The sequence below is a fragment of the Balaenoptera acutorostrata genome, chromosome 4 (genome assembly GCF_949987535.1).
Source record: "Balaenoptera acutorostrata chromosome 4, mBalAcu1.1, whole genome shotgun sequence".
In the NCBI taxonomy this organism is placed as follows: Eukaryota; Metazoa; Chordata; class Mammalia; order Artiodactyla; family Balaenopteridae; genus Balaenoptera; species Balaenoptera acutorostrata.
In genome coordinates this window covers 67,454,244-67,469,030 of record NC_080067.1, presented here as the reverse complement: position 1 = coordinate 67,469,030, position 14,787 = coordinate 67,454,244, and the positions used below count along the sequence as shown (strand labels likewise).

Below are 14,787 nucleotides of genomic sequence, written 5' to 3'. Positions count from 1 at the left end.
CATGAATTGGGCAACATACAATCTAGCAACTAGAAGGAGCTCCGAGGAGCTGTACAAAATGAAAGTCTTTTATAGGTAGAAGGGAGCAGGAACAAGGAAGTTATTCTAGGCAGAAAATCGCATTGGTTATTACAAGGTTACTTTCCTTTAGGGGATGGCAGGGGTCTATCAGGCAGGTTACCTAACTAGTGCTGATCAGGTGATTCCTGATTGACTTGTTTAATATTCCATTTTTGGGAGAGCTGAAACTATAGTTTGGTCTCAGTTTGGTGACGTGGGGCTTAGCATAAGTGACTCCATTTGGGGCCTGTTGTCTTGTTTTTAACATCCCACAGGAAGCAGACCAGAACTCATCCTAAATGGATCAATTTCCTTCTAAAACAAAAACGCAACATTTTATATAGGATTTAACCAAGACCTAGAGTCTCATAATATAATATTCAAAATGCCCAGGATACAATCCAAAATTACTCTGCATACAAAGAAAGTCTAGATACTGAGATGACCCAAATGTTGGAATTATCAGAAAAAGACTTCAGAAATGAAAAGATAGAAAGTCTCAGCAGAGAAATAGAAGATATAGAAAATAACCAAATAAAAAAATTTTAAGCTAAGAAAATATATTAATCAAAATTTGAAAATATATTGGATGGACTTAGTAGCAGAATACAGGTGACAAAGGAAAGTCTGTGAACTTGAAGATAGATCAGTTGAAATCATCTGTGATAAGCAGAATGTCCACCCCTAAGGCAGATGTTTTGAGCATAAATTTGTCCCCCTATTTGTTTCTCTGTCCTTTTTAGTGAATGGCTTTGGTGGTATTTTAGACGAAGGAATAGGAATTTATAGTATAGATTTGTTCACACACACCCACCCCCCACCCCCCTTATTTCTCGAGAGCTCTCTTCTTTTCACTTACTAGTGAGAACCTGTTTTAGCAGGTGGCTTTTCACGCTATAGATCCTTCCTCTATCCAGGAAGCTTCAGAGTTAATAATAGAAGCAAAATCACCCCCAGCTCTGTTGTATGCCTCATGAGAATGAGTCGCATTCTAGTTAATTCCGCTTGGCAGTCTCCTCCTTCCCCCCGCCTCCACTTCTGGGAGAATGATAACTTTAGAAAGGCAGTGAGAAGCCACCTTATAACTTTTCTGATAAGACAGTCACCAGTATAGTGTTGCCAGGTTTAGCAAATAAAAACACAGACCCCCCAGTTAATAACTGCATGAGACGTACTTATACTAAAAGACTATTCATTGTTTATCTGGAATCAAAATTTAACTAGGCATCCTGTATTTTATCCGGCAACCCTATGAGTAGTCCCCTCTTCTGCTCAAAAGATACATTCTGATTTGATTGCTTCAGTGAGTGAGAGTAGTGTTTTGATGTAAAGTTGAGTTTTATGGTTTATGTATCTCTAAGATTCTGTTGTCCTGGCAGGTGCAAATCCAAGTAGATATAAATTTAGGTGTGTGGGGCGCTTGTGTGCCTCAGCATGTCCAGGCAGAGTGACCTGAAGCTGAAATCCTCCTGGGAGGGGTGCGGGACTGCAGGGAGCCTGTGGGAAGGGAAAGTGTGGACGAGCTGTGCAAGCCAGAGGCACTAGCCTAGTTTTTATAGTGCATGAGGCCTACAAGACCCATTTAGTAACTCTTTAGGAGAGAGAAATGATAGGAATTCTGTCAGCATATGGTTTCACTCTGTGAAGGTGGGCAGAATATTTGGCATGTTATTCTCAGCCCAGTCTCTCAGGGAGGCTCTGAACAAATGAAACCAATGGCTCTTTTCAGAAAACTGAACTTTAAAAAAAAAACTACTTTTTTTAAAGGTTGACCAAGAGTGAAGATTATCTAGGAGATTTAGAAACATGACATTTCTGGGAAGATCAGGGATTGGGAATGGATAGGAGACGTGGCAATTTAGGGATGCAAAGACCAAGCTTAGGAGTTTAGGATTTAGGAGAAAGAGCTTGCTCTGAGGCAAGCGGATTATATGGTACATTTAATAGCACCTGCAAACTTCAAAATAGGGGTTCTCGGTAACTAAGCAAAGAGTCCTGCCATTAAGAGTCATCTTTTCTCTGAAGACTTTCTAATGTTTAAAAAAAATTTTAATCATATTGGGAATCCAACCGGGATAGCACCCTATAGGGAAGATCACTGGGTTAAGGGAGGTGTCAAAGTGGGTTCAAAGTCATGGGCATATGTTGGTCCTGGGCAGAGGTTTATTATGGTTACTGTTTCAGATCTAATTTCAGAGACACTTAGCTTTTCAAGCATTCCATTTTTCTTCCCCTGATATAACTCAGTGGGACTTGGGGAATGAGTGGGAGGGAAGAGTCTTTCTTTCTTCCCAAGGATGTTTCCGAGGGAGATACCCTTCCCTTCCACGCAAGCCCTATGTTTGAATTCTCACAAGTTCCGAGGCAGGACTTGGAAGACATGAGAACTTGTTGGCGAGAAGATGTACTTCGCCGTCAATAAAACCTTAGGTACTCCTTTCTAACCAGAGCGAGCTAGGCCTGGTCACAATCTCAGCTCTGCCTCTCCCCCCGACATGTGCGTGAGGGAAGTGCCTAGGCTTGGGGGTTCTGCAGGAGTGGTCTGGAAGGCAAACAGAGTGACGAGGGTCTGGGCAGGAGAGCAGCGTGCCCACCCTTTGGTTTCCCTGCTTGCATTTTACTACCTGCTACTCAGCAACTCATGAGTGAGAACAGGGGCTGCAGACCAGTCAGTTAAATAGCCCTTGGTCCACATTAGACTGGTGGAAAAGGAAAGAGTAGTTTAGCATGTAACTGGTAGCGTAGAGTGTTGGGCCAGTTAAGTAGGCCCCTGTCCATCCCGAGGGTGTCCCCACACTCCCGTGACCTCTCCGTGGGCCTGAGGCTGAGCTACACTAATGAGCTACCTTTTGCCCTTCAGCTTCCTTCCACTGTATAGCCTGATGTGTTTTGCTTCGTGAGTGTACGCCCTAGGCTTGTCTCCCTGGTCTTGATCCAGTGTCTCATCTTTGCACCTCTCTCACAACTCCTATCAGAGTTTGTTTCTAATGGAAGAGGTTCACATGATAAAGAAAAAACCAACCAGCCCTCACATCACGATAGAGATGAAAAATGCCACCTTGGCATGGGACCCCTCCCACTCCAGTCTCCAGAACTCACCCAAGCTGACCCCCAAAACGAAAAAAGACAAGAGGGCTGCCAGGGGCAAGAAAGAGAAGGTGAGGCAGCTGCAGCGCACTGAGCATCAGGCGGTGCTGGCAGAGCAGAAGGGCCACCTCCTCCTGGATAGTGACGAGCGGCCCAGTCCTGAGGAGGAAGAGGGCAAGCACACCCACCTGGGGAACCTCCGCCTGCAGAGGACGCTGTACAACATCGACTTGGAAATTGAAGAGGTAAACCATCTACCAGGTGTCTGTTCTGGCCGGGGTAGGCAGCTGCCGGTCCTTTTAGCAAAGGGCTTTCTCTCTGGGAGTGGTTTTGAACTAAAGAGCAAATCTGGCCAGTTCCACCTCTAGAAGGGATATTTAGGCATTTAACAATAGAAATGAATAACAACTGCTCTCATGAGATAACTCATTTTATAAGCGAGGAAATGAAGCATTCGACCGGGTTTTCCACAATGTTGCCCTGAATAGGTTTGATTTAGTTGTATGTGAGCTGTAATAATTATTTCTAGTTATTGTAACTCTGTGTGAGCTTCTTATTAGCACTGGGCTGTGCATAGTACAGAACCTGACATATAATAGGTACTCTCAGTGATGCTGTCCTCAGCAATTCTATTGTAACTTTATTTTTTAATGTAAGTAAAGGATCGTTATGGTATATGATGTCACGGCCCAGGTAACACAGGACTAGAGTCTCCCACAGGTCCTCCTATAGAGAGTGGCTGCCATAGACACTTCAGGTTCAAGGCTTTTAAAATACAGAATATGACTGGGAGCCAGTGCCATGTTGAGGGCTGCAGCATCCAGAGGGTCCCAGGTGTATATATATCTACTCATTCCATTTTTGAGTGCCAGCTCCCTGCCAGGCACTGTTACAGAGTTGTGGATAGAGCAGCGAAAAACCAAATAGGCCAAAATCCCTGCCCTCCTGGAGTTTACCTTCTTCTGAGCAAAGATAGATGGTAAACAAGTAAAAGGGCTAGAAGAAAGGGGATAGAGTGCTTGCTGGGCGGGGAGCAGGTGTGGTCAATTTAAATAGGCCTCTTAAGGGAAGGCCTCACTTAAACTAAGTTCCTACGTGCCATGCGGCCCAGCCAAAAAAAGAAAAAAAAAAGTAATAACAGGCATAATGCATTTTTTACAAATTGAAGGCTTCTGGAAACCCTGCATCAAGCAAGCCTGTAGGCATTTTTCCGTCACCATTTGCTTACTTCATGTCTCTGTCACATTTTGGTAATTCTCGAAATATTTCAAACCCTCCACCGGCAAAAAGATTACGACTCGTTGAAGACTCAGATGATGGTTAGCATTTTTTAGTAATAGTTTTTAAATTGGTATTTACATTGTTTTTCTTAGACATAATGTAATTGCACATTTAGTAGACTAAAGTATAGTGTAAACATAACTTATATATGCACCGGGAAACCAAAACATTCGTGTGACTCACTTCATTGAGATATTTGCTTTACTGCGGTGGTCTGGGAGCAGACCCACAATATGTCCAAGGTATGCCTGTGTTTGAGCAAAGGCTTGAAGGAGCGAGCCACATGGATACGTGGAGGCAGAAGAGCATTCAGGCAGAGGGAACAGAAGCATGAAGGCCCCGAGTGTGCAGTGTGCCTGTCACAAGAGCAGAGTGAGCATGGGAGAGAGGGGAGGGTGCTGAGGGCAGAGAGGCTTGGGGCGCCAGAGCCTCCTGGAATGATTTCCGCTTTACTCTGAATGGAAAGAGAAGCTGTTAGAGGGTTTGGAGAAGAGTGATGTGATCTGACTTACGTATGAATAGAATCATTCTAGCTTCTGGATTCAGAAGAGTGTGTAGGGAAACAGGAGGGAAGTGAGGAGAACCAAGGAAAAACATAAGAGTTTTCTGGACCAAGGGTGGTGGTAATGTAGGTGGTAAGGAATGTTCATCTACTTAATTGGAAGTGGGCTTAGGGGGTTCTCATGTGGTGTGAGGCCTGTTACACAGATCCAGAGCTTGACTAAAGGGAAAACAAAAAGCTCCCAGCTCTTGGAAGCTATAGACAAGAGCGGGGGGAGATGGTCCTCTATGAGACCACCTGAAACAACTAACATGGTTCATCATTGGAGGGCACACAAGTCACTTTTTTTAACTCCAATTAACTTTTTTTAAAATTAATTAATTAATTTTTAAATTTTTGGCTGCGTTGGGTCTTCGTTGCTACATGTGAGCTTTCTCTAGTTGTGGCGAGTGGGGGCTACTCTTCGTTGCGGTGCATGGGCTTCTCATGGTGGCTTCTCTTGTTGCGGAGCATGGGCTCTAGGCACACGGGCTTCAGTAGTTGTGGCACACGGGCTCAGTAGTTGTGGCTCACGGGCTCTAGAGCTCAGGCTCAGTAGTTGTGGCGCACAGGCTTAGTTGCTCCGCAGCATGTGGGATCTTCCCGGACCAGGGCTCAAACCCGTGTCCCCTGCATTGGCAGGCAGATTCTTAACCACTGCGCCACCAGGGAAGTCCAGACTTCAATTAACGTTTAACAGCAGGCTCCTTATTTAATAACGATTATCTTGATTGAGGCAACTATATCACATTGCTGATCAGCTCTATTAGAGGATTATTGCTTGTAATCAGCTGAAATTTACTCTTCTCCTTTCTATCTATTGATCCTGCTTCTGCCCTTTCCAGCCCACGTTCACATGACAGACCTTTAGCTATTTGAAGAGATACCACAATTCCCCCAGCCCCCCTCTTTAGGGAAGAGGTGGGAAGTTAATATTTGCCTGATGTCTTCTGTGCCCCAGGCACGTACTTCATTGTTGACATCTTTAGTCACCATTTAGTCATTGGAACAGCATTTTCTCTGTGTTAACCTGACCGACCTGAGCAGAATCTGAGCCTGTGACTTGGTCTCCTCATCATGACCGGGCTGTAATCTCTCAACCTCCTGAACCATGTCAAAAACTTTGTCCAGTATACTTTTATTAAGTACCAGACACTGTGTTTGGTCCTGCAAGGATGGCTCCTTCCAAGTTGCTCAAAGCTCAGAGAGACAGTATTCGTTTAAGTAATTAGACCAAGTCCACACAGTTGGCAAGTGCTGGTGGAGCTGGGATTCAAATCAAGACCCGTCTGCCTCCAGAATCCATGCTCTTTCCACACCACCACTCTCCATCCCTCTCCTCGCTGCCAGTCTTGAGGCAACAGAGTGTTGCTGAACAAGTGGCCCTGTTAAAATCATCTGTGTGTTCTTGAAAACGTTTAACACTGCCCATGGAGAACTCATCATTTTGCCTGAGGATATTCAGTTAATCACAGGCTTGGTTTTCCACTTTCACGTGGGATTGATGGTAAAAATATGCCCTCAGATTCTTGGAGGTGTTTTGTAGAAAAATGGAAACAACAGTGCACATAATTTTTATGAAAATGATTTATAGGCCCTGGAGAAAAAAATCATATAAAATAAAAGGAAAACAAAATAATTTTCAAGAGTCCTGTCCTCTCTTCCGAAAACAACAATAAAAATAAACAAGTTATCAAAAAGCATGGGTTACCAACAAAGTAGGAAAGGGGGTAGGCCTTTCTAAAAGTGATGTGGGATACCTTAATGTCTGTGGCATATTTAATTTTTCCAAAAGGCTTACACAGCTGTTACCTCAGTGCATCCCCACAGAAACCCTATGACGTGGGTGGCTGATGAGGGAGAAAAGAGGTAAGTGACTTGCTGGGTCCTCAGGATGACATTCCCATAGTGATGGACTGTCGTTAACATTTTTTTCTTCAAAGAAATCCGAAGTCCTAGAGATGAATGGTCAGTAGTGCTTTAACGACCTTCCTCTCTCGTGTGCTTTGTCCAGGGTAAACTGGTTGGAATCTGTGGCAGTGTGGGAAGTGGAAAAACCTCTCTCATTTCATCCATTTTAGGCCAGGTAAGATTTTGTTATTGTCCTTGGCATTTTCTGCTTCTTTCTCTGGATTCTGCTTGGCCAGACTTTCAGGAAAAATGAACTTATTTCCTGAAGAGAGTCAGGAAAGGTGGAAACAAAATGACCCTAGGTCTGTATCATACCCCGCCCCCTGCCTGTTCCCCCCACTTTCCTACCCCTTAACAACAGCACTGTATCTGGAAGGGGGCTGAATGACTGATTGATACCCATCTGGAGTCATTTGTTTCTCCTGCCTTCTTTTATTCAGCATGTATTTACTGAGTGCCATAGGTATGCCGGACAGTGTGCTGGGAAATGTCAGAGGTAAGGGATGGACAAACTGCAGACTGCCAACAAATGGACCAGCCTCACCAGCCTCCCTGTCAGAGAGAGAGCCTTCAGGATTTGATCTAGAAGTAAAGACCCACTCCGTTTTCAGCCTAACCATTGAAAGAATTATGCCCTCAAGGAGTCCATGGTCTGGGACTTCCCTGGAGGTCCAGTGGTTAAGACTTCGTGCTCCCACTGCAGGGGGCGCGGGTTTGATCCCTGGTCGCAGAATTAAGATCCCGCATGTCACGCGGCGCTGCCCCCCAAAAAAAAAAAAAAAAAGTGTCCATGGTCTGATTGGGGTGCTAGGCCTTGTAGACACACAAGCACAGCACAAGGCAGTGAGTGAATAGTGCTCAGAGGGCCTGGAAGAGGGCTGTCAGCATTTGGATTAAACTAGCTTGACTTGTTGGTTGAGATGAGGATAAACTTAAGGTTATTCCTCCTGATGGATGAAGTCGTCTGAGTCATTTGTCCATATTGAGGAAATTAAACAAATGGGAGAAGGGGCCGGGGAAGATTGTTTTGTAGCATCCAGTCTGTGGAATATTTGGTCCTGTTCGGCGTCACTGTCACAGTTGGTGGAGTTGTGGCTCTCCTCTAGAGCAGTGGTGCCCGGGGTGGTCTGAGGAAGCCTGCATTCAAATCATCGGGAGGGGCAGCTTCCCACCCCCACCCGCTTCTGCTTTATGAGGCTGTACAGTGCTTGGGCTCAGCCACTGGTCTTTGTAAAAAGCCAAAGACCTCCTATGTAATTTCTGATCATCAGCCAGATTTCAGGGCCAGTGATGAGAGACACAGGTGGAGTGAAGGGGAAGGAGGGTTAGTGGGCAGCAGTTAAATTGAAAAATGAGTGGGTCTTTGCTTCTGGATCAAATCCTGACAGCCTTCTCTCCGACAGAGAGTCTGGGAATACTGGTCAGCCCTGCTTTTTTAGAGTGTAACTCTTTGTTGGCGGTCTGCAGTGTGGGGTGTTTGTACTGTAGCAGCCAAGAGAGCTGGATTTCCACAGTTAGACCCTCAGGGGGTTTCTGAACACTTGAGTGCATTATCAGTGTACTTACCTGTTTGGGGGCAGTTGTGGTACTGTGTTATGGCCTGTGTGTGTACACTGTGCATTACCATGTTTGAGAGGACAAACTTGTATGTGCAGATTGGTTAATGAAACTGTTTCAAGCTATAGCATTCCTAACCCAAGACAAACGTCTACTGTTAGTTCCAAAAGGAACACTGAAAGAGCATAAAATGGGTAAATCGATTCATGTCGACCACTGCAACTGAAAACACAATTCAAAGCACATGGCTCATCATGTAGTCTCTTCATGTTGGAGGGGAGGGTCTGTCATCATTGTGTAGATACTCAATAATACTAGTTGATGCCTAACTGGAATTTTTTCCCCCTCTGGTCCTCGTTTTACAGAAGCAGCTGACGTAGCCAACAGCCTGTATTAATTCTGTGGATGAGTGGACCTGCGCTCATCTTGAGGCAGGGACTAGCTCTAAATCTTTACAGCATACTGCCCAGGGGAATTCTGCAGGGGGCCTTCTGCTTGTGCTTCCTTCAATTAGAACAGTTTGCAGTTAGGAAAAAAGGATAATAAAGTAGCTTATGGGTTGCTGAATGAAGTATTCGTTCATTCAAGTCATGGGTTATGCTGGGCTCCCATCACACGTAAGCAAGGAGAACTTTGATTTTCTTGACTGCTGTAGCTTTGCTCTGTGTGGAACAAAGGTGAGGTCCAGATTTGGGTTCAAAAAGCATCCAAGGAAATTGCCAAGATTTTCAACTCCACTGTGGAATGTCGGGGGTTCTGCTGGCTTAGGGTGATGGTTTTGCGTTGTGATGCCATTCGGTGGTGTCTCTTTCCCTAGATGTCACTTCTAGAGGGCAGCATTGCAGTCAACGGAACCTTCGCCTATGTGGCGCAGCAGGCCTGGATCCTCAATGCCACTCTGAGAGACAACATCCTCTTTGGGAAGGAATTTGATGAAGAAAGGCAAGGAATGTTTGGTTTCTGTCATGCTTTCATCTTGGCTGTGTGAGACACAGGCAGCCCGAGTCAGCAGGCTCTACCCCAGCCGTGTCCCTGATGCTGGGTCTCTTTGTGTCCTTCAGATACAACTCTGTGCTGAACAGCTGCTGCCTGAGGCCTGACCTGGCCATCCTTCCCAACAGCGACCTGACGGAGGTACAAGTCTTCTGTCCCTGGTGGGCCAGGGTGTTTAGCAGAGAGGATGCTGGAAGATAGGTGGCAGGGCTATGCCAGAACCACCTCCTAGGAGTGCATCTTAAATGCATGGGAGAAGAACCTACACGGGAGTTTTACTTTCTCTGGGACTTTATGTTAGGAAAGCATTTGGTCCTTAGGGCAGGAATATCAACCCTACCTGTTTTAAGCATATAAATATTTCATGTCATGTCGATTTTAAACAAAATCCCATTGTTGGTTCAGAATTCATGTTTTCTACCCTATTCATTTTTAAACCCAAAGTCAAGCATGTGCCTGTTGAGCTTCTTCCCCTGAACTTCATTCTGCCAACTTCCTTACTCACATGTGGTCTCTAGAGAGGCCTCTCCCTCTAGAAAGAAAGAGTCCTTAGCACAAACCCGCGCCTTTCTTTGCTTCTCTGCCGTGGAACAGTTCCCAGAGGCTTGTCTTTGGAACTGGCTAGTGCCTTCAGTGTTGACACTCACCTCCCATGACCTGCCCTGGAGGTCTCTGGGGCTGACTCTTTTACTCAGCTGACTTCAGTTTAAGCCCTCAAACCAGATTTGAATGGTTTGGTTAGTTTACTGGTTCTCAGATCCCGGTCGCCTGATTAGCAGCAGACCAGCAGCATCACTGCAGATTCTCAGCCACACCTGAGACCTACTGAATCCAAGACTCTAAGGGTGGGGCTCCACAATATGTGTTAACAAGCCCTGCAGGTAATTCTCATACATGTTCTTATTTGAAAACCTCCGAATTAATTGAATTTTTTTTAAGGATAAGATTTTTAAAAAATACAGAGCCAGTTACCGTTTGACAATTGATTTTTTTTTCATTTGTTTATTTAGTAACATTTATTAAGTGCTTGTTATATGCTGGCTACATGTGCAGAAGCTGCTGGGGGCACTGGGAATATGAAAGAAAAGGACAATAGTCTGTGTCCTCAAAAAGCTTACAATCGAGAGAGGCATCCCGACAAATAGGCGCAAAATAGGCTGATGAAAGAGTCCCCTTTCTTTTGGGTGTTAGTGGAGAGGGGTGGGGGTAGGCTTCACAGAGGAGGGGACTCCAGAACTGAGCAGACACAGTACAGGAGAAGGCATGACAGTGGTGGTGTGTGTTCATAATAGACACACAACTGAAAATGCTCCGATCCCAGGGTATGGAAGGGGGATTGACAGTGGAGGCTGAGAGTTGCTGGGAAGCCAGGTGGTAAAGGGCCTGCTTTGTCTGCCATATTTGGGGGCTTAGATTATGTCCTTTAGGACTAAGCAAGGGTGGGACATGGTCAGCTTTGTGTTTTGGAAAGGTCTTTCTGCCCACGGAGAATGGATTGTAGCGGGGCATCAAGAGGGCGTGGCGAGGCTCAGATACAGGATTGGTTAGTAACCACATGGTTGTGGGAGAGGAGGCGGCATCTGGGCTGATGCCCCCCCAGTTCTGTGTGGGCCCTGGAGGACATGGCGGCACTTCATCCAGGTGGGGAAGTGAAGAGAAGAAGCTGGTTTGGGTGGAGGAGAGGTGAGGTGACTGGGGTGATCACTGAGCATTGTTCTGGACTTGAGCTGGAGGCTTCCTGTGCTTTCTGGGCTCCTGTAGATTGGCGAGCGAGGAGCCAACCTGAGTGGTGGGCAGCGCCAAAGGATCAGCCTTGCCCGGGCCTTGTATAGTGACCGAGACATCTACATCCTGGATGACCCCCTCAGTGCCTTAGATGCCCACGTGGGCAACCACATCTTCAACAGTGCTATCCAGAAGCACCTCAAGTCCAAGACGGTTCTGTTCATTACCCACCAGTTACAGGTATGGTGCTTCCTTCCCCAGGCTCCCCACGTTGGCTTGGGAAATCAGAAACAGGGAGGTGGGCTTGGTCCAGGTACCTTTGTGGGGCCCCTAGAGGTCCCTGGAATCATGAGTGTTCACTTCCTCAGCAAACAGCCCCCTGTCCCATTGTACTAATAAAGCTTTTATATCAGATGGCCATCTGAATCAGAGATCCTTGGAGCATGTTAGCTTCTGCGTGTAAATCAGTAAGTAAAAGGGCTGAGAGGAGTAGACTGAAAATGGAGTTTGGGTATGAGACAGTTTGGAAAGGGTTGTGTTAACATCTATATGCGAGTGGGAACTGTTTAGGGAAAACAAGCTCTTCTCCCTCTGTCATTCCATGACCAGCAGCCACTTCAGAGAGCCGCTTAAGGATGTTACCATCTGCTTTGCATATGTTGTCAAGTTTGGGGGGCTAACCCCCCATTCTGCCACAGAAAGACTGTAATTATATGTACTTCTGAGTGCAGGGAAGGGATGTGAAGTTTAATGCAGGCCTTTGTGTGGCTTCATCAGCAGATTTATGTCAAAAATTAGAGGAACTGGTTTTTGAACTACATCACGAGGCAGGACAAACTAAAGCAGGGGTTCTCAGTCTCAGCACAGTGGGGTTTGGGGGCCAGAGAGCTCCCTTTTGTGGGGGGCTTGTCCTGTGCATCCCTGGCCTCTATCTACCAGATGGCCGTAGTACCCCCTCCCCCGCAACTGTAACAACCAAAAATGTCTCCAGATATTAGGAAGTATCCTCTGGGGGGCTTGGTCACCTCCAGATGAGAACCGCTGAACTAAGGTATAGGCGTTTGGATGTATTTGCACAAATATCAGCCACACTATGTTGTCCCTGTCTTTGTCTCCAGTACCTGGCTGACTGTGATGAAGTGATCTTCATGAAAGAGGGCTGTATTACAGAAAGAGGCACCCACGAGGAACTGATGAATCTAAATGGTGATTATGCTACCATTTTTAATAACCTGTTGCTGGGAGAGACACCCCCAGTTGAGGTAAGATTCATGGTGTGCATGCACGTGTGTGTGTGTGTGTGTGTGTGTGTGTGTGTGTGTGTGTGTTTCCAGCAAGAGAGATAGGACCGTAGTGAGTGATGGAGAAATCTCAGCTGAATTCATTGTCTGTGTCTTGTTGGCAGGGGCCCTGTTCTCTGGTGACCAGACTGCTGTGTTTTAGTCCGCATACTGGTTCTATTGTACAAGGGCAGGGCTGTGGGGTTAGAGAACCGAGGTCTTCTGTCACTGAGAGTTCATCAGCAAGGCAATGACAAGGAGAAGGACGTGGGCTCAGTGTGTGCTGCTGTTCAGTCATAACTTAGTTTCCTAACCTCCATCAAATCCTGACTGAAACATTAGGAAGCTCCTTTCTTAATAATCAAATGAATAAGGTGGCAGAGAAGAGACATTAAATACTGCATACATTTGAAAATTATCCATGGTGTCTTGGCTGCCGACTTGGCACTCATTAACTAGTACCAGCTGTGTCCCAATTCCTGGATTAGGCACTTTATAGCTGTCATCCTGTTCAGCCATTTTAACAGAGCTCTGCGGCCAGATATGATTATCCCCCAGTTGTACAGCCGAGGAAATGGGGGCTCAGAAAGGCTAAACAGCCTGCTGGAAAGGTCAGTTCAACTCCAAAGTGCTCCTTCTGCTATGCTGCCAGGCCTCCTGCAGCAACACGGAAAGCTGGCCGCCCCCTCTGGGCTCTGAGTTAGGCAAAGACAAGGGCGTACGTAGAGCTGGCTCTCGTATTGACCTTTTTATCCTCTGGTCGCCTTGGGTCCTAGGAGTTCACTCAGGCTGGGCTAAAAGCCGCTTCTTAGCTACTAGGTCATTTTGGTGTTGAGTAGGATGAAAGCAAAAAGTTATTGGGACCTTTTCTGGGAATCTTATTTCAGTGTTTGGGTATCATCCTGTTTGATTTCAGGTTCAGTACAACTCATTGTTCATGATGTGTTTTAGGCCTTTTGATATAACTCCGACATTGCGAGTGTCATCAGTAACTGCTATAGAGACACCTGATCCAGATTTGGATTTTATGATCTCTCCCTGTGACTCTCACGGTACTTTGGGCTCTTCAGATTATTTCCTCCTCACTGTACACATGGAGGGGAAAATGAGAGGGAGAGAAGCTAAAACATGAAATGTCCAAGGAGCAAAGGAGTATCGAGAGGGAGCATGTTGAGTGGAGGAGCGTGCTTTCAGTATATCACCTCACTTTCCTGAGCCTCAGTTTCCTCATCTTAGAAATGGGGGTGGCACCTGCCTCTTTGAGTTGGTGCATTTGAAATAATATGTAATGTTCTTATCCCAGTCAGTGGTCAACAAGTAGTAATTTTCTCTTTAGAGAGTGCATTTATTCATGCACTGTGGTAAATATAAAATTTAGAGTCCTATCTTATGTTCCAGATGTGGCTCTAAATTTTATATTATTTTCTGATTTATTTTCACTGTCAATTTAAAAAATCTAGTTGGAGAGCAAACTGGGGTCATGAGGCTGACAATGACATAGAATTAAATGTAATAAACTATGTATAGAGAATTTCCTGTATAACGATATAAGAGGAACTTGGAAAGGAGGACATTAAGTAGTTTCTATTATCTCAGGTTCAATTTGATGAATGTTTCGTTAAGTCCCAGCGTGCCCTATTATGGGCAGTTCTGGGTGCTGGGCCCTGTGTAGGTTATAACCATGAGTGAGATGTCATCTCTGTCCTTGAGGGACTCGCAGTCTTCTAGGGAAGACCAGTACTCTTATGCTCGTACAGGGGACATATGTAACAACACCAGGTCACGTATGTAGCAACATGCTGTGAAAGTACTAACAAGTGCCTGGGAAAGCAGGGGAGGGTGAACTTTATTCTAGAGGAGTGTTAAGTTGCCTCAGGGAGAATTAAGATTTGAATCCATCTGAATGGGGACAACTGTGATTGAGTTGGGAGAGGAGAGGAGCATCCCAAGTGAAGAACCAGTGTGGATAGAAGTCTAGAAGTGGGAAATGGCAGTGTGATGTGAGGCATGGCTAGGCTAGGGCCAGAATGTGGAGGTGCTGCAAAAGCAGGCTGAGAAGTGGGAGTTTATCCCATGGTAGATCTATGATTTGATTTAGTGACGTGGGGATCAGAGATGGAAAGAATGGAAGTGACCCCAGCTCAAATACTCTGGACAAGTTGGAACGGATGAGAACAGCATAAAGGCTACTGTGTTTGGAGTTTAGGTCTTTAGTGACTTTGGGGAGAGCAGTGTCAGTGGAATGGTAGGAACCCAGCTCAAAGATTTAAGGAGTTGGGGAAGTTACAGAAGTTAACTTTTAAGAAGCTGGATGTGTCTCTTTTCAATAAGAGCAGCAGCTCGATGGATGAT

At 45.7% G+C, this 14,787-nt stretch overlaps 1 protein-coding gene across 4 annotated transcripts in view; it reads left to right on the top strand.

Moving 5' to 3' along the window:
* ABCC5 (ATP binding cassette subfamily C member 5) overlaps nt 1-14,787 on the top strand; it is a 197,558-nt gene that overhangs the window by 151,145 nt on the left and 31,626 nt on the right. For all 4 annotated transcript variants that reach the window (XM_057546143.1, XM_007195330.2, XM_007195331.2 and 1 more), the window contains 6 exons: nt 3,036-3,392; nt 6,984-7,055; nt 9,255-9,379; nt 9,499-9,571; nt 11,192-11,395; nt 12,274-12,417. In XM_057546143.1, coding sequence (XP_057402126.1) covers nt 3,036-3,392; nt 6,984-7,055; nt 9,255-9,379; nt 9,499-9,571; nt 11,192-11,395; nt 12,274-12,417 — 975 coding nt within the window. The remainder of the gene's footprint in view (nt 1-3,035; nt 3,393-6,983; nt 7,056-9,254; nt 9,380-9,498; nt 9,572-11,191; nt 11,396-12,273; nt 12,418-14,787) is intronic.